Source organism: Mustela putorius, unplaced genomic scaffold, assembly GCF_011764305.1.
Source record: "Mustela putorius furo isolate JIRA1106 unplaced genomic scaffold, ASM1176430v1.1 tig00003942_pilon_pilon_pilon, whole genome shotgun sequence".
Lineage (NCBI taxonomy): Eukaryota > Metazoa > Chordata > Mammalia > Carnivora > Mustelidae > Mustela > Mustela putorius.
The window spans coordinates 14,796,513-14,816,355 of NW_025422087.1; the positions used below are offsets into that span (position 1 = coordinate 14,796,513).

Here is a 19,843-nt window from a genome sequence, read left to right on the forward strand (position 1 = left end):
GTGAGACAGTGAGGGAAGAGGAGAGGACTTGGAACCTGAAGGCTGGGATTTTGGCCCCACCTGCCTTCGATGAGTGCCTCAGGTTCTTCATATGTGCGATGGGGGGTGCCCACGCCCTCCCCACTCGCACCCCAGGACCCTGGAGAGACTCCAGTGGGATTGATGGACGACAGCACCTTGTCAGTTCTAAAGCATTACTAAAGAGCAAAGCATTGTGCTCAGAGGAAAATAAGGGAGAGTGCAGATCCAGGGAACCAAGGACCAATGAAAGGCTGGCTTGGGGGAAGGAGCTGGGGGCAGAGGAGCCAAGCAGGGAAGCAGGCATCCCCAGCAGAGGTGGGGGTGGGGGTCTGGGCTCAGCGGAGACCCAAACATCCATGTACAGCAAAGGGAGCCTTCTGGGGACATTCAGGCAATGGGGCTGGAAACGGAAGTGGATAAATACTCATTTCTTGTTCATTTCTCATAATCCCAAAGGCGGGTAGGTCCATACTACCCAAACCAATCTACAGGTTCAAGGCTATCCCTGTCAAAAACCCAGTGGCATTTTTCACAGAAGCACAACGACCCTGAAGGGCCAAAGCCATCTTGGGAAAGACGAGCAAAGCTGGATATAGTCAGACTATAAACTATACCACAGAGTCAGGGGAACACAGCATGGTGTTAGCATAAGCACAGACACACTGGTGACGGGACCCGAACAGAGAGCCCAAAAATAAAGCCACAGACACATGGCCAATTAATTCACGACCAAGGCTGGGCAAGAATATACAATGGAGAAAAGAGTCTCTTCAATAAATTGTAGGAAAACTGGACAGCCACATGCAAGAGAATGACACTGGACCGCTTTCTAACACCAGACACAGAAGCTAACTCAAAATGGATTGAAGACGTGAAGGTAAGACCTAAAACCATAAAACTCCCAGAAGAAAGAACATAGATGGTGAACTTCCAGGTGTTGATCTTAGTGATGATTTTTTTGAATTGGATACTAAAAGCCAAAGCAACAACAGCCAAAATTAACAAACCAGACTACGTCAAGCTAAAGAGCTTCTGCACGGCATGGGATACCATCCACGGAGTAAAGGCGACCTACCAAATGGGGGAAAATATTCGCCAATCATATATCTGATTAGAGGAGAGGTCATATCCCAAATACATAAACTCACACAACTCAACAACAACAATAGCAAAAAAATGTTTGGTTAGAAAATGGGCAGAAGGTGTCAACAGACATTTTCCCAAAGAAGATATACAGATGGTCACCAGGTGCATGAAATCAGGCTCAGCGTCACTCATCACCAAGGAAATGCAAATCCAAACCACAGTGAGATGTCGCCTTGCACCTGTCAGAATGGCTAGACTCAAAAAGCCAAGACAGGTGTGCCTGGGTGGCTCAGTGTGTTAAAGCCGCTGCCTTCAGCTCAGGTCATGATCCCAGGGTCCTGGGATCAAGCCCCACATCAGGCTCTCTGCTCAGCAGGGCGCCTGCTTCCTCCTCTCTCTCTGCCTGCCTCTCTGCCTACTTCTCTGCCTACTTGTAATCTCTGTCTGTCAAATAAATAAAATCTTTAAAAAAAAAAAAAAGCCAACACAACAGGGGTTGGCAAGGAGGCGGAGAAAGGGGAGCCCTCGTGCACAGTTGGTGGGCGTGCAAGCGGGTGTGTCCACTCCGGAAAATAGGATGGAGGTTCCATGAGAAATGGAAAACAGAGCTACCTTGTAATCCAGCCCCTGCTGGGTATTTATCTTTTTTTTTTTTTTTAAGATTTTTATTTATTTATTTGACAGACAGAGATCACAAGCAGGCAGAGAAGGAGGCAGAGAAAGAGGTAGGGAAGCAGGCTCCCTGCTGAGCAGAGAGCCGGGGCTCGATCCCAGGACCCTGGGATCATGACCTGAGCTGAAGGCAGAGGCTTTAACCCACTGAGCCACCCAGGTGCCCCGCTGGGTATTTATCTTAAGAAAACCAAACCCCTCACTCAGAACGGTATGTGCACGCCCATGTTCACTGCAGCGTTATTTACAGTAGCCGAGTCTCCAAAATGAGAATCCACTCATTGACAGACAAATGGATAAAGAAGATGTGGGATAAATATAATGGAACACTACTCAGCTAAAAAAGAAGGAAATCTTGCCATCGTGGATGGACTTCAAGGGTGTTATCCTAAGTGAAGTAAGTCATACATAGAAACACAAATACCAGATGATTTCTCTTATCTGTGAGCAACAAGCGAGATCATAGACAGACTAGATTGGTGGGGGTGGGGGTGGAAGAAATGGGTGAACTTTTTCTTCAGTTTAAATGAATTGAATAACTTATATATTTTAAAGATTTATTTATTCATTTTAGAGAGAGATGGAGAGAGTGCATGGGTTAGAGGGGCAGAGAGAGAGGGAGAGAGAATCCCAAGACGCCTCTGCACTGAGCTCGGAGCCTGACGAAGGGCTTGATCCCAGGACCCCGAGATCACGACCTGAGCTGAAGGCAGATGCCTCACCGACTGAGCCTCACAGGTGCCCCCAGCCCATCATGATTCTTAAAGAGGAAAGGAGATCATGGATCTTGCAGACGTATTCCTGGGCCCAGCACATAGTCGCTTCAGACCGTGTGCAAGGTTTAGGTTGCAGAGGAGGAACTGTGGACAAGGAGTCTCAGCACAGAGCACCAGAGGCTGCGGAAACAGTGGAGACCACATCCCGCAGAGCTGTCACCTGCTGAAGGCCTGGCAGGCTGCACTTCACCTACTGTGGTCACCACCCCAGAGAAGGATGGGCAATTAGTGCTGTTTTTCTGTTTTAAGGACACACTAATCAACTGAAATCAAAACAGACTAATGACTTGCCTGAGGTCACCTGACCAGTGAGCACCAGAACCCAGGTCTTTGCCTTCTGCATAGCCAAAATTTACTAAGATGGCAGAAAGGAAACAATGTTTGCCATGATTCCACTGACAAGATCCTACATATGAAAATCCAGTGGAAAATGCACATATCTTAAAACTCAGGGGGGACCCATAAGCGAGAGGCCCATACACACCCACCTAAGATGACTTTGTCACGCCAGAGTCCAATTTCTCAGGTTTTCCGGGGCACCCACCCTTGAAGCACCCCAATGCATGGGAAAGTCTCTGACGTCCAACCACACCTCTCTCCAGCCCACCAAGTGCATTTCTGGTCAGCAGTGTGCTCAAGGGGGTGAAGACATTTATCCATGTGAGAAATGCTCTAAACTGCTAAAATGCTAAACTGCTCAGAAATTGATTTCCACCCCAATCCTATATATATATTTTTAAGATTGATTGATTGGTTGATTTAGAGAGCACGAGTTGGGGGGGCGGCAGAGGGAGCAAGAATCTCCAGCAGAATCCACACTGAGCACGGAACCCCACCCGGGGTTCAATCTCATGACCCTCAGATCACAATACAAGCTGAAACCAAGAGTTAGATGTTTAACTGACAGAGCAGCCCAGGCGCCCAAATTGAGAACTGCTTTGAAGTCGGTTTCCATCCTAATCCCTCTTTACCTAGATGTTCCTGACGTGCTTCCCTCCTACCTGAAGGAGCCCCATGCTATAGGAAAGGCTCTGGTGCCAAAAGGGAGGCACCCCCTCCGTAGGAGAAGCCGCCAGACAGAGTGGCCCCAACAGAAATTCACTAAGTGTTCCGCACACCCCAGCCAGCTGAGCACAAGCCCGGCGTTCTAGTAGTGCTTGGGAAACACTGCTGGTCAAACCCAAGCACGTGGGAACCTACCAACGGTGAAATACCAGGTCCAAAGCCAGGCTAGCAGGTGCACAGGGCCTCTACGCCCAACAAACCAGAGGCCTCCTGAGTTGTGGCAAGAAAGAGCCCAGCCCTCCACATAAGCAGAAGAGCTGTCACGCATTCCTTCATTCATCCGTGCCTGCCTGCATTTATTCCACTGTGTTTCCTGAGTGTGAAGCCCCAGGACCACGGGTGTGGTCTACAGCCCCAGCCTTCCCCTGTCCCCAGGCAGCACCCCAGCTGCTGGGGGAAGACAGACAGAAAAACAGATGATTAGCCCATTCTGGAGGCTAGCAGCACAGAAGGTGGGTGTAAGTGGAGATAAGACACAGAGGACCTATCTGTCTACTTTGGCAGAGGAAGCCGCTCTCGTGGCCAGAGCAGGGCGCACAGGACACACCCCAGCCCTGGCGGGCCCCCTGGGGCAATGTGTCCTGCTGGGGCACTGCATGGCCCAGGCAGCCTGGCAGCCCCCTTAAAAGTTGGCAAAATATATTTGGTGATAAGTGATTCCTAAGTCAGGGCAGTGGGAAACATTTCTAATGAAATGTCTTTGTCCTGTCCCGGCCTTCCTGCCATCCCCGCCCCGAGTACCTCTCTCATCGGTGTTTTGTGCACCCTTCTGGAGCTTCTTCATCCAATGTCATAGACCCCTGTCTTTCATGAAGATAGTGTGCCCTCCTCACTGGCTCAGACCTTGAAAAGAAGGGCGTTCTGTTTTCTCAATGCTCCGGATTCCACAGACTCACCATACATATTGCTGTCTATGTTCAGGTTTGTTGGTAAAAGAGAACAGGTCAAGATTTGAAGTGATTTGATTAGACAGCAGAGAGGCCTGTCTATACCCGCTGGACCAGTGAAGGAAGCACAGTCAAGGTCTCCAGGGTCCCTCTGAAAGCCAGGGAGCGTGCTGCCTAGTAACAGTCACACACACAGGGCCTGCCAGGGGAAGCAGGGAATAGTGCAAACATTTTTTAGTCTTTTTTTTAAAGATTTATTTATTTGGGGGTGCATAGGAAGAGGAAGAGTGAGAGAGAATCTCACGCAGGCTCCATGCCCAGCACGGGGCTGGATTTCCCAACCCTGAGATCATGACCCAAGCTGCAACCAAGAGTCGGATATTTAACGGACTGAGCGCCCCCCAGGTGCCCCCATTTTTTAATCCTTTCACTATGGAGCGGGGCTGAATATTGCCAGCAACGACCTAAAGTAAAAGAAAGAAAATCAAGTGAGAACCAGCTCAGCTCCGCTTCCCAGGGTAACTATTGGTAACCGTTGGGGCCGAGGTTGGTGCCCCATTTTATGGGACAGCGATATCGGGGTAGCAGCTAAGGCAGTCCTAGGGGTCCTGAGAGAAGCCAGCTGTGACGTGGGGATGGAGGCCCACTCTAGGCCCTGTGCTCCAAGAGTCCTGGTGGGCTGGGGATATGGGCACAGGGCAGGGCGCTGGTTACACCCTCCCTTCCTCTCACTCCCTCAGCCCTCTCTGCCCTGTTATCTACAGGTCCTGTGTCCATGTCTGTCCTCGGCCTCTGTGCAGCTCTGAGCAAGGAGAGTCTTGATGACTTGGCAGAAGGAGTGTTCTGCACGTACTTAACGGAGAGGCTGCACTGGCCTCGAATGCCAGCTCTTGATTCTGAAAGGGTTGCAGCCAGCAATCAGGTGTCCTCTAGGAGGCTCAGGCCACAGGCTTTCTACCTGGCCAGGGCCTGATACTCGGGGGCCCCCTTGACCTTACAGGAAGTCCCTGGCCCCTGGTTCTGACCGCCTGCATCCCGGTCCCAGCCCCAGGAACCCTCTCCTCTGCCCCTGGTGAGAAGATGGGCAACCCAAGAGGATAAGGCAGCTGCACAAACAGAGGAGGAAGCCACCAGCTTTGTTGTTGGCCATGCACCTGCCAGGCTTTGGATCCAGACAGACTGCCCTCTGAGCACTCCTCCCCTCACTTGGTCGAAGATGCTGAGGCCTGGAGGGGAGAAGCAGCTTAGCGCATTGAGCTGCTGCTCACAAGTGGGGCCAAAGTGCCTCCGGCTTGCCCCCAGGAACTCGCTGCCTGTGGCGTTGCCATCAGCCTCCTCTCTGCGTTTAAATCTGAGTCTTGGCCACTTTTTTCCCCACAATTTGCTAGTGGATTTATTTTTTTAATAGCTTAATTCCAGCCAGTTAACAGATGGCATTAGTTTCAGGAATACAATATGGTCACTAAGCACTTCCAGACGTCGTCCTGTACTCATCACAAGAGCGCTAGTTTCTGCCACTTTCAGCTTGGGAACGTTGAAGAAGTTACTGAATCTGGTCTCTAGATTTCACCTCCTATATATAGGAGATCCCCCTCCACCAGAAGGTTCCGGTGGGTTTGCAGCAAGACCTTATGGAATGGCTCGACAGAACATCTAGAACACGGCGGACCCCTCAAGCAAGTGGTGCTCATCCTTCCCCTACTAGCAGCAGTGGCAGCCTGGGCTCCCCGACTCCAAACCTGGGAGCCTGTGGGCGAGGCTCATCCCTGTGGGGCCAGTGACAAGTTCAGCCCCACGCAAAGCTATTGTAAAGCCCCTATCACATGGCAGGCTCTGCTCGCCCTATATAGGAAATCTAAGGATTGAAGAACTGGGCAGAGTAAGGCGAAGCTCAAGGGACTCTTGATCTCGGGGTTGTGGGTTGAAGCCCCACACTTCGAACAGAGCTTACTTTGAAAAGAAAAAAAAAAAGCAGGGTAATAAAAAATAAAACTTTTATTGAAGGAGCTAAACTTAACAGCGCTGAGTAACTTTTCCAAGAGGACACCTAGGAAAGTAAGAGTTAAACAGAAGCATGATCTAATTTCGTGCTTTTCTGATTAAGTGTAACAATTCTAAGTTGCCCGCTTCTTTTGCATTTATAATCCAGAGAGAAAAGTCCTTGACACGTTTCGTACCTTCGTACCTCTCTCCGCCCTCACCCGGCGTGAAGCGGACCCTGGCTCGAGCTCCGGATGGAGGACCCCAGCTGAAGATCTCCAGACCTTGCAGCCAGCGGGGCTCTGACTGGAGTCGCAGCCTCTCTCTCCCGCAAAAGGTGCGCAGGCCTGCCTCCGGCCGCCACCGTCACCCACCCTGGGAGCATCTTCTGAGGTGGACAAGACGGGAAACTAGCGCAGCCGGGTCTGAACAGATTTAAGGAGGTTTTACCATAAGGACCTGAAAACTGCCGGACCTGCCCTCTCACTGAAGGGTCCTCCTCTGGGCTCTGGTTCCAGGAGGGAGGGCAGAGGCCACCTCACTCCTTCTTGCCCCCGGGGGCCGGGCTTCTTGTCAGCAGCTTCCCCGGGCTGGAATGGGTCAGTGTGGACACTGTGGGGGATTCCAGCTTCACTCTGTCCAGGAGGGTCTTCTTGAGGGCAGCAGGGGAGACCTTTTCTTGGTCAGCCATGGACTGCAGCTCTCTGCCAACAAAGCCCGCCAGGGGTTGAAGGACAAGCCAGAGCTCTACATGGCTTCCTCATGCATGTAACCCCCAAGTCTCGAGGACTGGACACCACCCAAAATCAGAACCCCAAATCAAACACGCCCCCCGAGCTATGTGTGAGTGACCACACATGTGTAGCTCCATATGCTATCGGTGATCACAAGGACACACAGTTTGGACAGAACAGTTGGCGGGTCTCGAGTCACACACTTGTGCAGCCGCACCTCCACTATGCATCAGCGGCCTGGAAATCCTCTCTAGGCCATAACCTCCTCTTCTGTAAATGCAAGTTCCCTGCCCCCACAGGAACTGTGATAAGTGTTAAACAGAAAGGCCTGCAAAACCCTCAGTGAGACAGAATCCAATAATCCCTGCTTATGGACAGAGTCCAACACTGCTGAGGGACCAGAGACGGCAGGCTCCACGGGACGGGGCCCAGCCCGGGGGCACAGAGGGGGAGGGACTCACCGTGTGCGGATGCAGGAGGCCTCCACGGCATTGATGAGCAGGGAGCGGAAGCCGCCACTCTCTAGGAAGTGCAGGGCATGGATGGTGGCCCCCCCAGGGGAGCAGACGTTGTCCTTGAGCTGACCTGGGTGCTGCTCCGAGTCCAGCAGCATCTTGGCGGCCCCCTGCGGGAAACAGGAAGGATGAGAGAAAACAGCTTGGGCACCTTAGGACAGGCTTCTCCACAACCCCCTGCCCTTCCCCAGCCACTATCCAGCTCAGGGACCTTCCCCATCCCACACCCCAGTCTGGAACAAGTAGGCTGAGCATACTGACCAGCAAGGCCTGCGCCCCCAGGCGCACCGCCAGGCGCCGAGGCAGGCCCATCTTCACCCCACCATCAGCCAACGCGTCCAGAGCCATGAATGCCTGTGGAGACATTCACTGAGTCCTGGGGCAGCAGACACTCAGGGCCGCTCCCTGCAGTCTGCTGTCCCCAACAACAAGAACTAGCTCCAGAGGCTGGCCTCCTCCATCAGCTAGCTTCACCCCAGCGTGGGCAACACCCATAGCCCCAATCTGCCTGCCAGCCCATCCCACTGCCCTAGGTCCCCGCAGGGTCTCACATAGGCAGGCCCACTGCCACTGAGCCCCGTGACGGCGTCAATGAGGTCCTCTTCCACCTCCGTGCAGAAGCCCACGCTGCTCATGAGCTGCTCCAGGAGCTGCCCATCCTCCACCAGGGCGTGGGTGCCTGTGGCGTACACTGTGGCGCCTTCCCGCACCACCACCGGTGTGTTGGTCATGCAGCGAATCACTTTGGGGGCCGGCTGGAAGGCCATCAGCTTCTGGGATGAGGAGAAGACCCAAGTGAGTCACCAGGGCTTGCCATCCACCCGCTCCCCCCAACCCCCAAACAAGCACCACCTCACAGGGGCAACCGGGGCTGAGATGGGCACCTTTTCCACAGAGCTGATGGTCACTCCAGCAGCACAGGACACCACGATGTGCCTGGCCTGGACGTCCGCCCCGATCTCGTCCAGGATGAAGGGGATAATGTGCGGCTTCACAGCGAGGAACAGGACGTCACTGTGCCTCACCGTCTCCTTGTTGCTTCTGGTCAGGTTCACACCCATCTTCTGCGGGAGGAGACTGCCCAGCTCACAGAGCCGGGCAGCCTCACTTGGCCCAGGCCACCCTCCACCCCAGGAGCAGATGCACTCTGCCAGGGGCAGCCTGGAATTCCCTGCCCTGTCCCTGCAGAGTCTGCACCTACGCCCTCTATGGGCCACCGTGGCACGAAGTCTTCCCCAGTTGCTACTGGACAAGTGAGCTAGGTGCTGGGCAGGCACAAGCTTCCCCAAGGCAAGCAGGACGTGGCTGTCTCCCCTCCCCCCTCCCCAGTCCTGGGCCCCCGAGCACCCCTCTGCCGGGTAAGTTCCCCTGGCTGTAAACTGGTGAGATGGGAGGCCCAGGAGGGTCGGCCCAGAGGGCAGGGACGGTTCTGGGCGGAGGTCGGCCCGGGCCGGCGATCGGCACGGTTCGGCTCACCTCGGAGCCCCCACCTTGCTCCCCACGCCCCTGCGCCGCCCTACCCTGAGCGCGGACACCGTGGGCAGGTCCATTTCCGGAGAGCTGGCTATGATCTTGTGAGCGGACAAGATGCCTGCGGAAGACAAGGCTCGTCAGCCCGGCACCGCGGCCCCCTGGCTCCCGCGCTGTCCTCGGGAGGGAGGGCGGACCCACACCGATGCCCCACGCGGGCTCGCGGCCCCCGCTGCTCCATGAGCCCAGTCCCGCCCACCAGACGCTCAGCAGTTCAGGCTCGAGGGGCGGAGGGCGTCCCCGGACCCTGCTGCGGCCCGCCCCGCACGCCCCCGCACGCCCACCTGCGGCCGTGAAGCCCCGCGCCAGGGCACAGGCCAACTGGCCGGCGCCGATGAAGCCCACGCTCATGGCGGCAGGAACCTGCCCGGCAGCCGAGCAGGACACACAACGCCGGGCTGAGACACGTCCCAGTGAGCCGCACGCCCCGGAAGCCAGACCCAGGGAGCTGCCGGCAGCTTCCGGCCCGGCTCCCGGGACCCCTCCCCACTGCCTGCCTGGCGGGTGGTGCCGCGGGGCCTCAGGGGGGCCCCGCCCCACCCCGCCGGGAAGACCAATCCGCGGCAGGGAGCCCGGGCGGACCAATCTGTGGTCGCGAGCTCTGGAGAGGAGGCACCAATCCTAGGGGGGAGGAAGCCTCTGCCGGGAACTCGGGCGGACCAATCCGCGGCCGAGAACTCGGGAGCGGGGCACCAATCTTCCGGCAGACCGAGCCTCCGTCGGGCGGACCAATCCTCGGCCGGGATCTCGAGCGGACCAATCCACGGCCGGGGAGTCCGGCCGTGTGTCCGCCCCGCGCACACGGGATTGGCGGTGGGAACAACCTGCGGGGTGCGAGGCAGCCCGGGTCTCCGCCCTGCGGGCCTGCCTGGGACCACTTTCTGCCTTCGCAAGCCGGTGGGGCCCAGGGCGGGGATCCCGGCCGAAGACCGCTGGTGTTGTGTCTGGCCTGCCGGAGGGGAGGTCTCCGCAGGTCGCGGACTACGGGGTTGGATAGGGCCGGAGACTCGGACAGTCCCGGAGCGGCGGGAGCCCCCGCTGCCCTCCCCCTCCCGGTCTGTGGGGTGGGGGGCTCGGAAGCAGCCTGCACTGCACCGAACCTGAACTGCCCCTAAGAATCGGTCCTAACTAGGTTGGGGATCGGCCCCTTTCCTGAGCTCGGGAGCATCCGCGTGAACTGTAATCCACCCCGTTCGCACCGGAGACCCCCGCCGGCAGTACGGACCGCCCTGAGCTTGCCCTGGGAAGACCGCCCGTGACTGACCCCAGGACCATGGTGGACCTGCCCTTTGCTGCCCACCCTCACTCCCACTGACCTCGGTCCCTTTGCACTGGCTTCATGCAAACCTGCATGTTTTCAGCACTTGGGAGACCGCCTTTGAGACGCCAGTCGGCTGTCTTCCCGCTCTTGGCCTCACTGAAATAAACCCCTTTCCCGTTTCATCTCCACTCCTTTCTCTGCCTTTGATTTGGTGAGTGGTGAGTGGTGGACCCTGGTCCGGCTGGGACCGGCGGAACCCGGTGCTCGTGCCCCTCCGCGCCCCAGCTGCTGGTAGGACCCAGGCAAGACCGGGAGGCCTATGACTCCATCCCCCGAACCTTAATGTTCGCTATTAAGCAAAATAATATATTGATAACTTTTTCTGATTAGAAAAGGAGTTCATGCATATTGAGGAAAATGCGGGAAATACCAAAAAAACAGTCAAAACAGTCTCATAATCAAACTTGCTAGGGATAGTTTCTTGGAAACTTTTTCAGTGGATATCCTTACATTATTATTGTCTGTGCATATGTACTTTTCCAACCTTGGAAGTAAATGATATACATACAGTTTTGAAACTTCTACATGAGATATATAATAAGCATTTCCCAATGTCACTGAAAAGTTGTTTAAAACAAGATTTCTGTGACTACTTAGTAATCCATTCTAAGGCTACCCCACATTAACTATTCTCCTGAAGATCAAAATTAGGTTTATTGAGGGGCGCCTGGGTGGCTCAGTGGGTTAAAGCCTCTGCCTTCAGCTCGGGTCATGATCCCAGGACCCTGGGATGGAGCCTCGCATCAGGCTCTCTGCTCTGTGGGGAGTCTGCTTCCTCCTCTCTCTGCCTGCCTCTCTACCTACTTAAGATTTCTATCTGTCAAATAAATAAAATCTTTTAAAAAAATTAGATTTATTGATTCATTCCATAGATGTTTACTGACCCAGGTTCTGGGGGTCCAGCCATGAACAAAACAAAAATCCCTATCCTCACAAACACATCAGTTTTTCAAATTATTCAGGGATGCCTGGGTCGCTCAGTTGATTAAGTATCTGCCTTCTGCTCAGGTCTTGACCCTAGGATCCTGAAATCGAGCCTTGCGCCTGGCTCCCTGCTTAGCCGGAAGCCTGCTTCTCCCTCTGCCTATGCCTCTCTCTCTCTGTCTAATGAATAAATAAATAAAATCTTCAAAAAAATAAACTAATAAAAAAGTCATTCTTCTACTGTGAGAAAAATCTTTGTCTAACACTCTGATTATGTTCTTGATATCACATGTTTAAAGGCTCCCTGTGGTGGCCGTGATGACACCAGCATCTCAACAGTTCAAACTAGCTGAAGGAAAGGGGACTTTCCATACAGCCCTTGGGAAGGTACTGGGGAGCATGCCATCTGGAAGGGGCACCCGCATCAGGTAGAGACTGGGACTGGGGCCCCAGCACTGCCCGCATCCTTCCTCTTTCTCTGGTCTTTACTGGCTTCCATTTGGCCCTCCTTTCTGGTAGAAGAATCTTTGGCAGGCAGCGGGGAGGGTGGGAACTTCTGAATGCTGTCAGCCCCTCTGAGGGATGTTGGGCTCCCCATAGCCCGTTTGGAAGGCTGCAGGGCCCCCTTGTTTCCTGCCCCACCCCAGGAGGACCCCAACCTGGCATGACACGTGCTGTCCATGTCCAGCACCAGTATCCTTGGGCGCCCACTCTATCCATTTTACTCCATATGAACAGGCAAAGAGAAGACCAGAAGGAAAGAGGGGAAGCTCACCAAGCTTCCTGGACTGCCCACCTTCCCCTCTCTCCTTCTCCCTCCTCCTCCTCCTCCAGCTCTGTCAGCTGCTGCTGCCCTACCCCCAACTCCCTCCCTACTGTCCTGTTCCTCCCCCTCCTTCCTTCCAAAAGTGGATAACGCTGTCTTTGCTGCCTCCCCTTTTCAGTGTAACCTCCACCCCTCCCTCGCCACCCAAGGCCAGGCCTCCTAACTGGTCTAATTAGCGGCTCAAGGGTTGTAACAATGCTGGTGATCCAGGGAATGAGGGAGGATCCTGAACCGCTTCCAGCTTCCAGGGAATCCTACACCCAGTCCTCTTGACTCCAGTCCATCCTGACTTAGGGACCTCTCCAGGGAGGCACATTTTGCATGCATTTTTCTTTTTTTAAAAATTACACCAGTAACCCATGTTAATTGTAGAAACATTTTTTAATTTGATTAAATGAAAAAATGAATATTGCTTTTAATCCCAGCACCTAAAGAGATCCATTGTGACTCTTTGGAATGTAACTACATTCCCTTGTCCTATAAGCCAGGCACATCTTACACCTGATTTTTTTAAAAAAATATTTTATTTATTTATGTGATATATAGAGAGAGAGATCACAAGTAGGCAGAGAGGCAGTCAGAGAGAGAGGGGGACGCAGGCTCCCCACTGAGCAGAGAGCAGAGAACCTGATAAGGGGGGCTTGATGCCAGGACTCTGAGCTGAAGGCAGAGGCTTAATCCACTGAGCCACCCCGGTACCCTGATTTTTTTTTTTTCTTTTTAAGATTTTATTTATTGGAGAGACAGAAAGAGAGCATGAGCAGAGGTGAGGGGCAGAGGGAGAAGGAGAAGCAGACTCCCCACTGAACTGGGAGCTCGATGTAGGACTTGATCTCTGAGATCATGAACTGAGCTGAAGACCAAAGGCAGACACTTACTTAACCGACTGAGCTCCCCCAGATGCCCTTAAACCTGATTTTTTAAAAAACTTTTTAAATAATTTTTATTTTTTATTTGTTTAATTTTTAAAATTTATTTGACAGAGAGAGAGTGCGAGAGGGAACACAAGCAAGGAGAGTGGGAAAGGGAGAAGCAGGCTTCCTGCTGAGCAGGGAGCAGGATGTGGGCTTTGATCCCAGGAATCTGGGGTCATGACCTGAGCTCAAGGCAGACAACCTTGAGCCACCCAAGCACCCCTAAACCTGATTTTTTAAAAAGATTTTATTTATTTATTTGACAGACAGATCACAAGTAGGCAGAGAGGCAGGCAGAGAGAGAGAGAAGGGAGGAAGCAGGCTCCCTGCTGAATAGAGAGCCAGATGGAGCAGCGTTCGATTCCAAGACCCTGGAATCATGACCTGAGCCGAAGGCAGAGGCTTTAACCCACTGAGCCACCCAGGCGCCCCACTAAGCCTGATTTTTAAAAGAAGTACAGTGTTCATGTTGTATGTGAAAACATTGTAATTACACCTCGCTTCTAGCAGACTTGGACAGACCAGCTTCATTTCTGTTGTTGCCATAGAAACGCACTGCGAATTTTGCATCACGGAATGAACCTATTGCCTCACAAGCCGCAGGTCAGAAGTCTGGGTGGGTCCGGCTGGTTTCTCTGCTCTGGGTCCCACAGGGCACATCAAGAGGGCAGCCGATCCGGGTCCCTCCCTAGAGGCTCTGGGGGAGAATAGGCACCATGACGCAGGCACCGTGTGACTGTAGCCTGAGGTCCCCTTTCCTGGCATTCTCAGCTTCTGCAAGGCCCTCACATTCCTGTGCTCACGGTCCCCTCCATCTGCAGAGTAGCAACGGCAGGTCCCTCCCTTTTCATGGTTCAACTCTTTCTGGCCTTCTTCACTGCCTCTTGTTGGTTCCCTCCTCCTGGGAGCTCCCAGGTGTGATCTGAAGCCGGTGCCCAGACACGGCCGGCGGACAGGGAGGGACAGAGGAAAGAGGTAGCTCCAGATGGGTTGAACAAGCACAGGGAACTATATAGGAGACTTGTCTTGGGGGCCCGCTAGATGGTGGATCTCTGCCCACCTGCTCCTCACGGTTCTCAGATCGGCCTTAGCAGATGGGTTCCATCCCTGATGGTCCCAGCCCCACATCCCTGTCTCAAGGCTGTCCTGGAGGCAGCTTCTGGGCAAGGGCAACCAGAATCCACATTCCAAGGACAGGGGAGGGACTGAAGAGCTTCCCTCACCTGGGTCCAGCTCACGGGTCAGCCAGCACTCATATCTTCACATTGACCTTCCCTAAAACCTCATTTCTGTGCCTCCAGCAGAGAACGTTTTCTGCTTTGAAAGAATCCTGTGATGAGACTAGATGTACCTGGTCACTCCAGGATCATCTCCTTGTCTTGAGGTCGGTAACCTTAATCACAACTGCAAAATCCCCTTTGAAATATAAAATGACTGTCACAGGCTCCAAGGATAGGGAGGCATGGGTGTGTTGGGGGAGAAAACCCTGCCTACCACACCGTCTCCCTGTGCGGAGGAACTCATCCTTCCATTCTGAAATGAGGCCGATCTCCTGGATTTTTTAGATCACAGGAGATTCTGGGAGCAGGCCCACTCTTGCCCCTCATTGAATGGACTGGCTGGGAGCCCCCAGACCTTTTAGAGCCGCAGATAGGTCACTGAGTGCTGGTGGAACCCTTTAGAAGGTATGGATACCCTTCTTATAAAGAAAACAGTGGTCTCTCCTGGTATTCACAGCATCCTACCTGGAAGGGCTTCATTCAGACATCTTATGGGGGTGATCTAGGCCTTTCTGTCCATGCCAAGTCCTCTCCACTGCCTCCAACCGTACACTTGTCATGTTCTCAGATCCCACCTGTCCAGAGATGGGCTCCATTCTCCCCTCCACTAGTTCATTGTTATTAATTAGCTTTTTAGGTAAAAACAGAGCCCAAGAACTTCAATAGCCAAACATAGGGAAACCCAGGTGCCTGGAAAGGTTATGTAAGGATGCTGCCAGCTGTGGCAGCTTCCAGGTGACCTGGTCACTAACGCCCATGTCCTCAACAGAGCATGCTTATGGGGACGGGGGCGGCCGTGCAGTGGGAAGGAATGTTATAACCCATGCCTTGGCGTAGGGATTCAACAGATTTGCATTGTCCCTGCCTCAATTTCTTCATCTGGAAAATGGGAATCATAATACCTAGCTCAAGGAATTCGTTGCAAGAATTAAGTGACATAAGCTCTATAAAATTGCCTGGCACAGCACCCTGGCTTACAGTGAGGGCTCAGTAAGGCTTAGCTTGCTTGCCACACCATTGTCACCCCGGGTCCTGTCCCCATAACCACTGCCTGGGTGGGGGGGATTTTCTTCCAAAGAGATGGCATGTGTGAGTAATTGTTTACAATACTGGTTTCGTAGTGGGGGCGTGGAGAATCTAAGTGCTATAAATGAAAGCTTAATCTAAACCTAGTTATTGCCGTGTTTGGGGGTCTCAGTCACCCCCTCTCTTCACGTCATTATGAGATCTTGTCCCCGTCATTGCTCCCTTCTCTCTCGAGTAAAGGGTACCAGAAACTAAATGCAGAAACACAGAGCAAAACCATCACTTTATTTTGGAGGATTATCTACACTCAACTCTTTTGGCTACATTTTTAAAAAGTAAAGACACATGGGTTCTGGTGGGGAAAATTCTAAAACCATGGGGGAAATAATGCAACTATGCACAGGAAATGCTGGGGAATGGGGGCAGGGGGAGAGGTTAGGGCTCTCTGACCCCCAGAGCAATGACTCAGAGCTGATTCCCACCTTCTCCCTTTTAAGAGGAAAGGGTGACCCCATTGGCTTAAGGTCACAATTGTGACCCTGTTCCATCCAGAAACCAGGTGTCCTGACTCCCTGCCCACTGCCCCAGGTGGAAGCCCTTGGTCCTCCCTCCTAGCAATCTCTCAGGGGAGTTTGTTCACAAGAATCCTGAATGGGTCGGCGTTTTGGGGGAAAGGGTGTTCCTTTTTAGACCTCCTCCCTACCTAGGGAAACTGGGGGATTTTTTAAAGTTTTGTTGTAATTCCCATCATGTAGTAGAGTAAATCAGTTTGTTTCCCCAGCTCACATCATAGGGCACATTGTACCATAGTCAGCTGAGAATTTGCCAGAGAACAGAAACTCCCAGCAAGCAGTCTGTCTGAGCCGGCTGCATCCTATAACAAGGAGGCTGGGATTTCCTTCTAGAACTCAGCAGTCAGAGCTGCCTTAGTGACTCATGTAAGTGCTTAGGGTGGGTGATGGTGCAGAAGAGGACAAGAAATGGAAGAACGCGCAGGAAAGGTAAAACAGGGTGCTGAGTGGGCCCAGGGGTCACCTGCTAAGGAGGAAATTAACACCTATGTCAAGACCTGTTTCTGTGCACCTGTCCAGCCCGACACCTGGGTGGCTATGCCCCCCACCTAAGGCTCCAGCTTGCGGGGCACGGGTGCCCCGTCCCAGGAGCAGCTGCACCTCTGCACCCTCATGTTGGGCAGGCTGACCACCTGTAGCCTGGTCCTGCCTCCTTCCTTGACGCTCACGATCATGGGCAGCGAGGTCGTTTCAGAGGCGATGCACTGCCGCGGGCCCAGAAATGGCCACTCCAAGGGCAGGGGCCGCGGGGGCTGCTGGCAGGCGCCCACGCACTCGTAGGCCAGGAAGCCCGGAGGCTCCAGGACCCAGTTCTCAGCCCACTTCATCCCCTGCAGATCAATGTACATCTCCTGGCGGCAGCAGCGGGTGGCCTCGGTCACGGGTGCCTCGGGGTCACAGTCGCCCTGAGCTCTGCGAAGGGGGCGGGAGTAAGGAGAGGCAGAGGTCAGCGGGGGGCGGGGCGGGGCATCTAGGAGGGAGCTTTACCATGCAGCACTCCTTATGTTCAAAAGGCTATTTGTGGCAAGGACGGTTAACTACCAACAGCCAAACAGTACCTCACAAGTGCCACTTGCCCTGAGACTGAAGGACAATCTCCTGCGGGCACTCACTCCCATGGGCACCCTGAAATGTCCCACTTGGACTGAGCTGGCGTTCCCCCTGTGCCTTGTGATCGGGGTCCCCCGTGGGGCCCGGGCTCCTACCCGTAGGCCCCCAGGTCCAGCGTGTGCAGCTCCAGCTGGGGCTCGCCCTGCCGCGCTCCCTCGGGCCCCTGGGAGGCGAAGCGCACCAGCTTGTGGGCGCTCGAGGCCAGCGGGCCCAGGTGCTCCCTGTGCACCGTCACCTGCAGGAGCAGAGGCTGGCGAGGCCGGCTCAGCTGCTGCCAGAAGGTCACCGCCTCTGTCACGTCGAAGGCCTTCCAGCCGCTCTCGTGGAGGGACACCAGCCTGCGACAGGGCAGCACGGAGACGGGAGCCTAAGCTGGGCGTTGGGGGTTTGCCCCGGGGAGCCTCCCCTCGCATCCCCTGCGCAGGAGCCCCTCCACCCCCTCTCCCCCGAGCTAGGACTTCCCTTCCCTTCCCTCCCTCCTCTCCCCTCTCCTCCCCTCCCATACACGCCCCGCCCACGCTGCGACCTCCACACCCCCTCCCCTCCCATTCCCTCCTCTCCGCGTTAGGAATACCCACCTGGAGTCCACCAGCGAGGTGCGGTTGGAGCGGTCTTCGCGGACCTGCAGCCACTCGACGGTGACGCGGGCGCGGGCGCTGTGCGGGGACAGTCGCTCGTGCCTGCGCAGCGCGGCCCTGGGCACCGGCTCCTGGAAAAGGCGCAGCACCGCCCGCACCAGCTCGCTGTTGGGGGGCAGCCGCCGCTCCATGCTGAACACCAGCAGGTGCGTGGAGGCCTCCGAAGCCAACCACCTGCCCGCCACCTCTGGAGACAGGAACAGAGTCAGGAGACCTCTCCAGCACCAGGGCAGCAGTGAGGGGATCAGGATCTGGGGCCAGCCAATAGCAATTCCCTGGGAGTCCCCAGGGAGATCCGCAGGGAGGTCCCCAGGAATCTGCAGGATGGATGTGGGGGCTGGGGTTTGGCCTCAGGTGCACAGGCATGCAGTTTTCTGTTTTGTTTGTTTTGAAAAATATTTTTATGCTATTGAGAGAGAGAGTGCACGTGGGCCCCTCAAGGGGAGGTGCAGGGGGAGGGGCACAGGGAGAAAGAGGATCTCAAGTAGGCTCCCCTTCAGTGTTGAGCCCAGGAGGGCTCTATCTCAGGACCTGGAGATGATGACAACAGCCAAATTTAGGAGTCCATATTCAACCGACTGAGCCACCTGAGTGCCCCTAAGATTTTATTTTTAAGAAATCTCTATGCCCAGTGTGTGGCTGAAACTCACAACCCTGACTTCAAGAGTCACATGCAACCTTCGCTGGGCAAAGGGTGCACAGCAAAACTGGGAGGGCAGTCACCTCTGCCGAGTCTCCAGGCCTCCAGGCACCCGTCCTCCCAGCTGGAAAGCAGCAGGTGTGGGTCCGCCCCTGGGCACTGAGGAGGGGAGCCCCAGCCCCATGGAGCTGAGAGGGTGCAGTGCCATTCACCTCTCCACAGGCTGACCTTGAAAATGATGGAATCAGCCCTTCCCTCTCATCTCACAAGCTGCCCCCAACTCTGGGAGGGAATCAGAGCCGGTTCTCTCTCTCTCTCTCTCTCTCTCTCACACACACACACACACACACACACCCGCCCCCGTTTCCAGAGAAGCCAACAAGCTCAGAGACGTCGGGAGACTAGTCTAGGGCAGGAGGACAAATAGCAGAGGGGAGCCCCAACCTTCCCCTCTTGCCTCGGCCTTGGCAGTGGGGCAGCTCCCCCTGGGCCTGAGCGGCAGGGCGCTCGGGGCAGACAGAGACCCCCTTCCCCCCGAGACGCAGCGGTCCTCACACCCAGGGGCCCCTGCCCTGGCGTCCCCAGAACAGGCTCCTCCCATCTTCGCCCCGCCCGCCCCCAGCCGGGACAGGGGCGCGGCGGCAGGGGGCCTCACCTCGGAACCTCTGGCTGAACCTCTTCCCTCGAGAGCGGACCCCGTGGCTGCGCTGCAATAGGGCCACGTACTGGGCCATCACGTGCGCGGGGGTGACCAGCTCCTCCACGTCGCCTGCGTCCAGGACGGGCGCCTCTCGGAGCTGCAGCTGCCGCAACAGGGTGCTGAGGATGTGCTCCCCGCTCAGGGCGGCCCCGGGGCCCGGCAGGGGCAGGGCCCATAGCGCCCAGCACAGCCACAACGACCTCATGGGGTGGCGCTCGTGGATAGGAGCAGCGGCGGAGCAGACAGACCTGTCCCAGGAGGAGGCTTGAGGAGGGACGGGGCTGGCTGGGCTCAGGGTCGGACTGGCTTTATAGGCAGCCTGGGGCTGAGCCTGGAGGGAGGGAGGCCACACCTCTTGGACCCCCTGGTTGCTGAGCAGCCAGACAGGTCCAGGAGCCTGGAGGAGGGGGCCGTGGAGAATGGGCAGGGAGGCCTGTCTGGATGCCACACCAGCCTGGGGCCTCTGGCCATGGCTATCTGGGCAGTTCAGAAGTGACTTTAGTGCCTCTTAAATTTCCCTGGCGCTACCCTGGTCCCAGCCTATGAAAAAGTGGGCCTATTCTGTATCAACGAGAATCCTATCAGGCGTCTGTTGAAATCCCTTTCCTGGAGGCCAGTCTGGGTCC

At 55.1% G+C, this 19,843-nt stretch overlaps 2 protein-coding genes across 3 annotated transcripts; both read right to left on the minus strand.

Moving 5' to 3' along the window:
• Window positions 1-6,484: 6,484 nt before the first annotated feature.
• PYCR2 (pyrroline-5-carboxylate reductase 2) lies at window positions 6,485-9,793 on the minus strand. Its single transcript, XM_004761910.3, has 7 exons — window positions 9,551-9,793; window positions 9,257-9,327; window positions 8,621-8,800; window positions 8,288-8,509; window positions 7,998-8,090; window positions 7,683-7,846; window positions 6,485-7,191 (listed from the first exon to the last, which is right to left on the minus strand). Exons 1-7 carry the CDS (start codon window positions 9,615-9,617, stop codon window positions 7,026-7,028), a joined length of 963 nt encoding a protein of 320 aa, XP_004761967.1. The 5' UTR covers window positions 9,618-9,793; the 3' UTR covers window positions 6,485-7,025.
• Window positions 9,794-15,892: 6,099 nt separating this feature from the next.
• LOC101686117 (left-right determination factor 1-like) lies at window positions 15,893-19,422 on the minus strand. 2 transcript variants are annotated; one of them, XM_004761913.3, is made up of 5 exons: window positions 19,173-19,422; window positions 18,022-18,064; window positions 17,818-17,919; window positions 17,335-17,577; window positions 15,893-17,041 (listed from the first exon to the last, which is right to left on the minus strand). In XM_004761913.3, the coding sequence occupies exons 1-5, from the start codon at window positions 19,420-19,422 to the stop codon at window positions 16,678-16,680; spliced, it is 1,002 nt and encodes a 333-aa protein (XP_004761970.1). In that variant the 3' UTR covers window positions 15,893-16,677. The 2 variants fall into 2 exon arrangements, with proteins under 2 accessions (XP_004761970.1, XP_004761969.1); XM_004761912.3 differs by having other exon boundaries at window positions 17,818-18,064.
• Window positions 19,423-19,843: the final 421 nt, after the last annotated feature.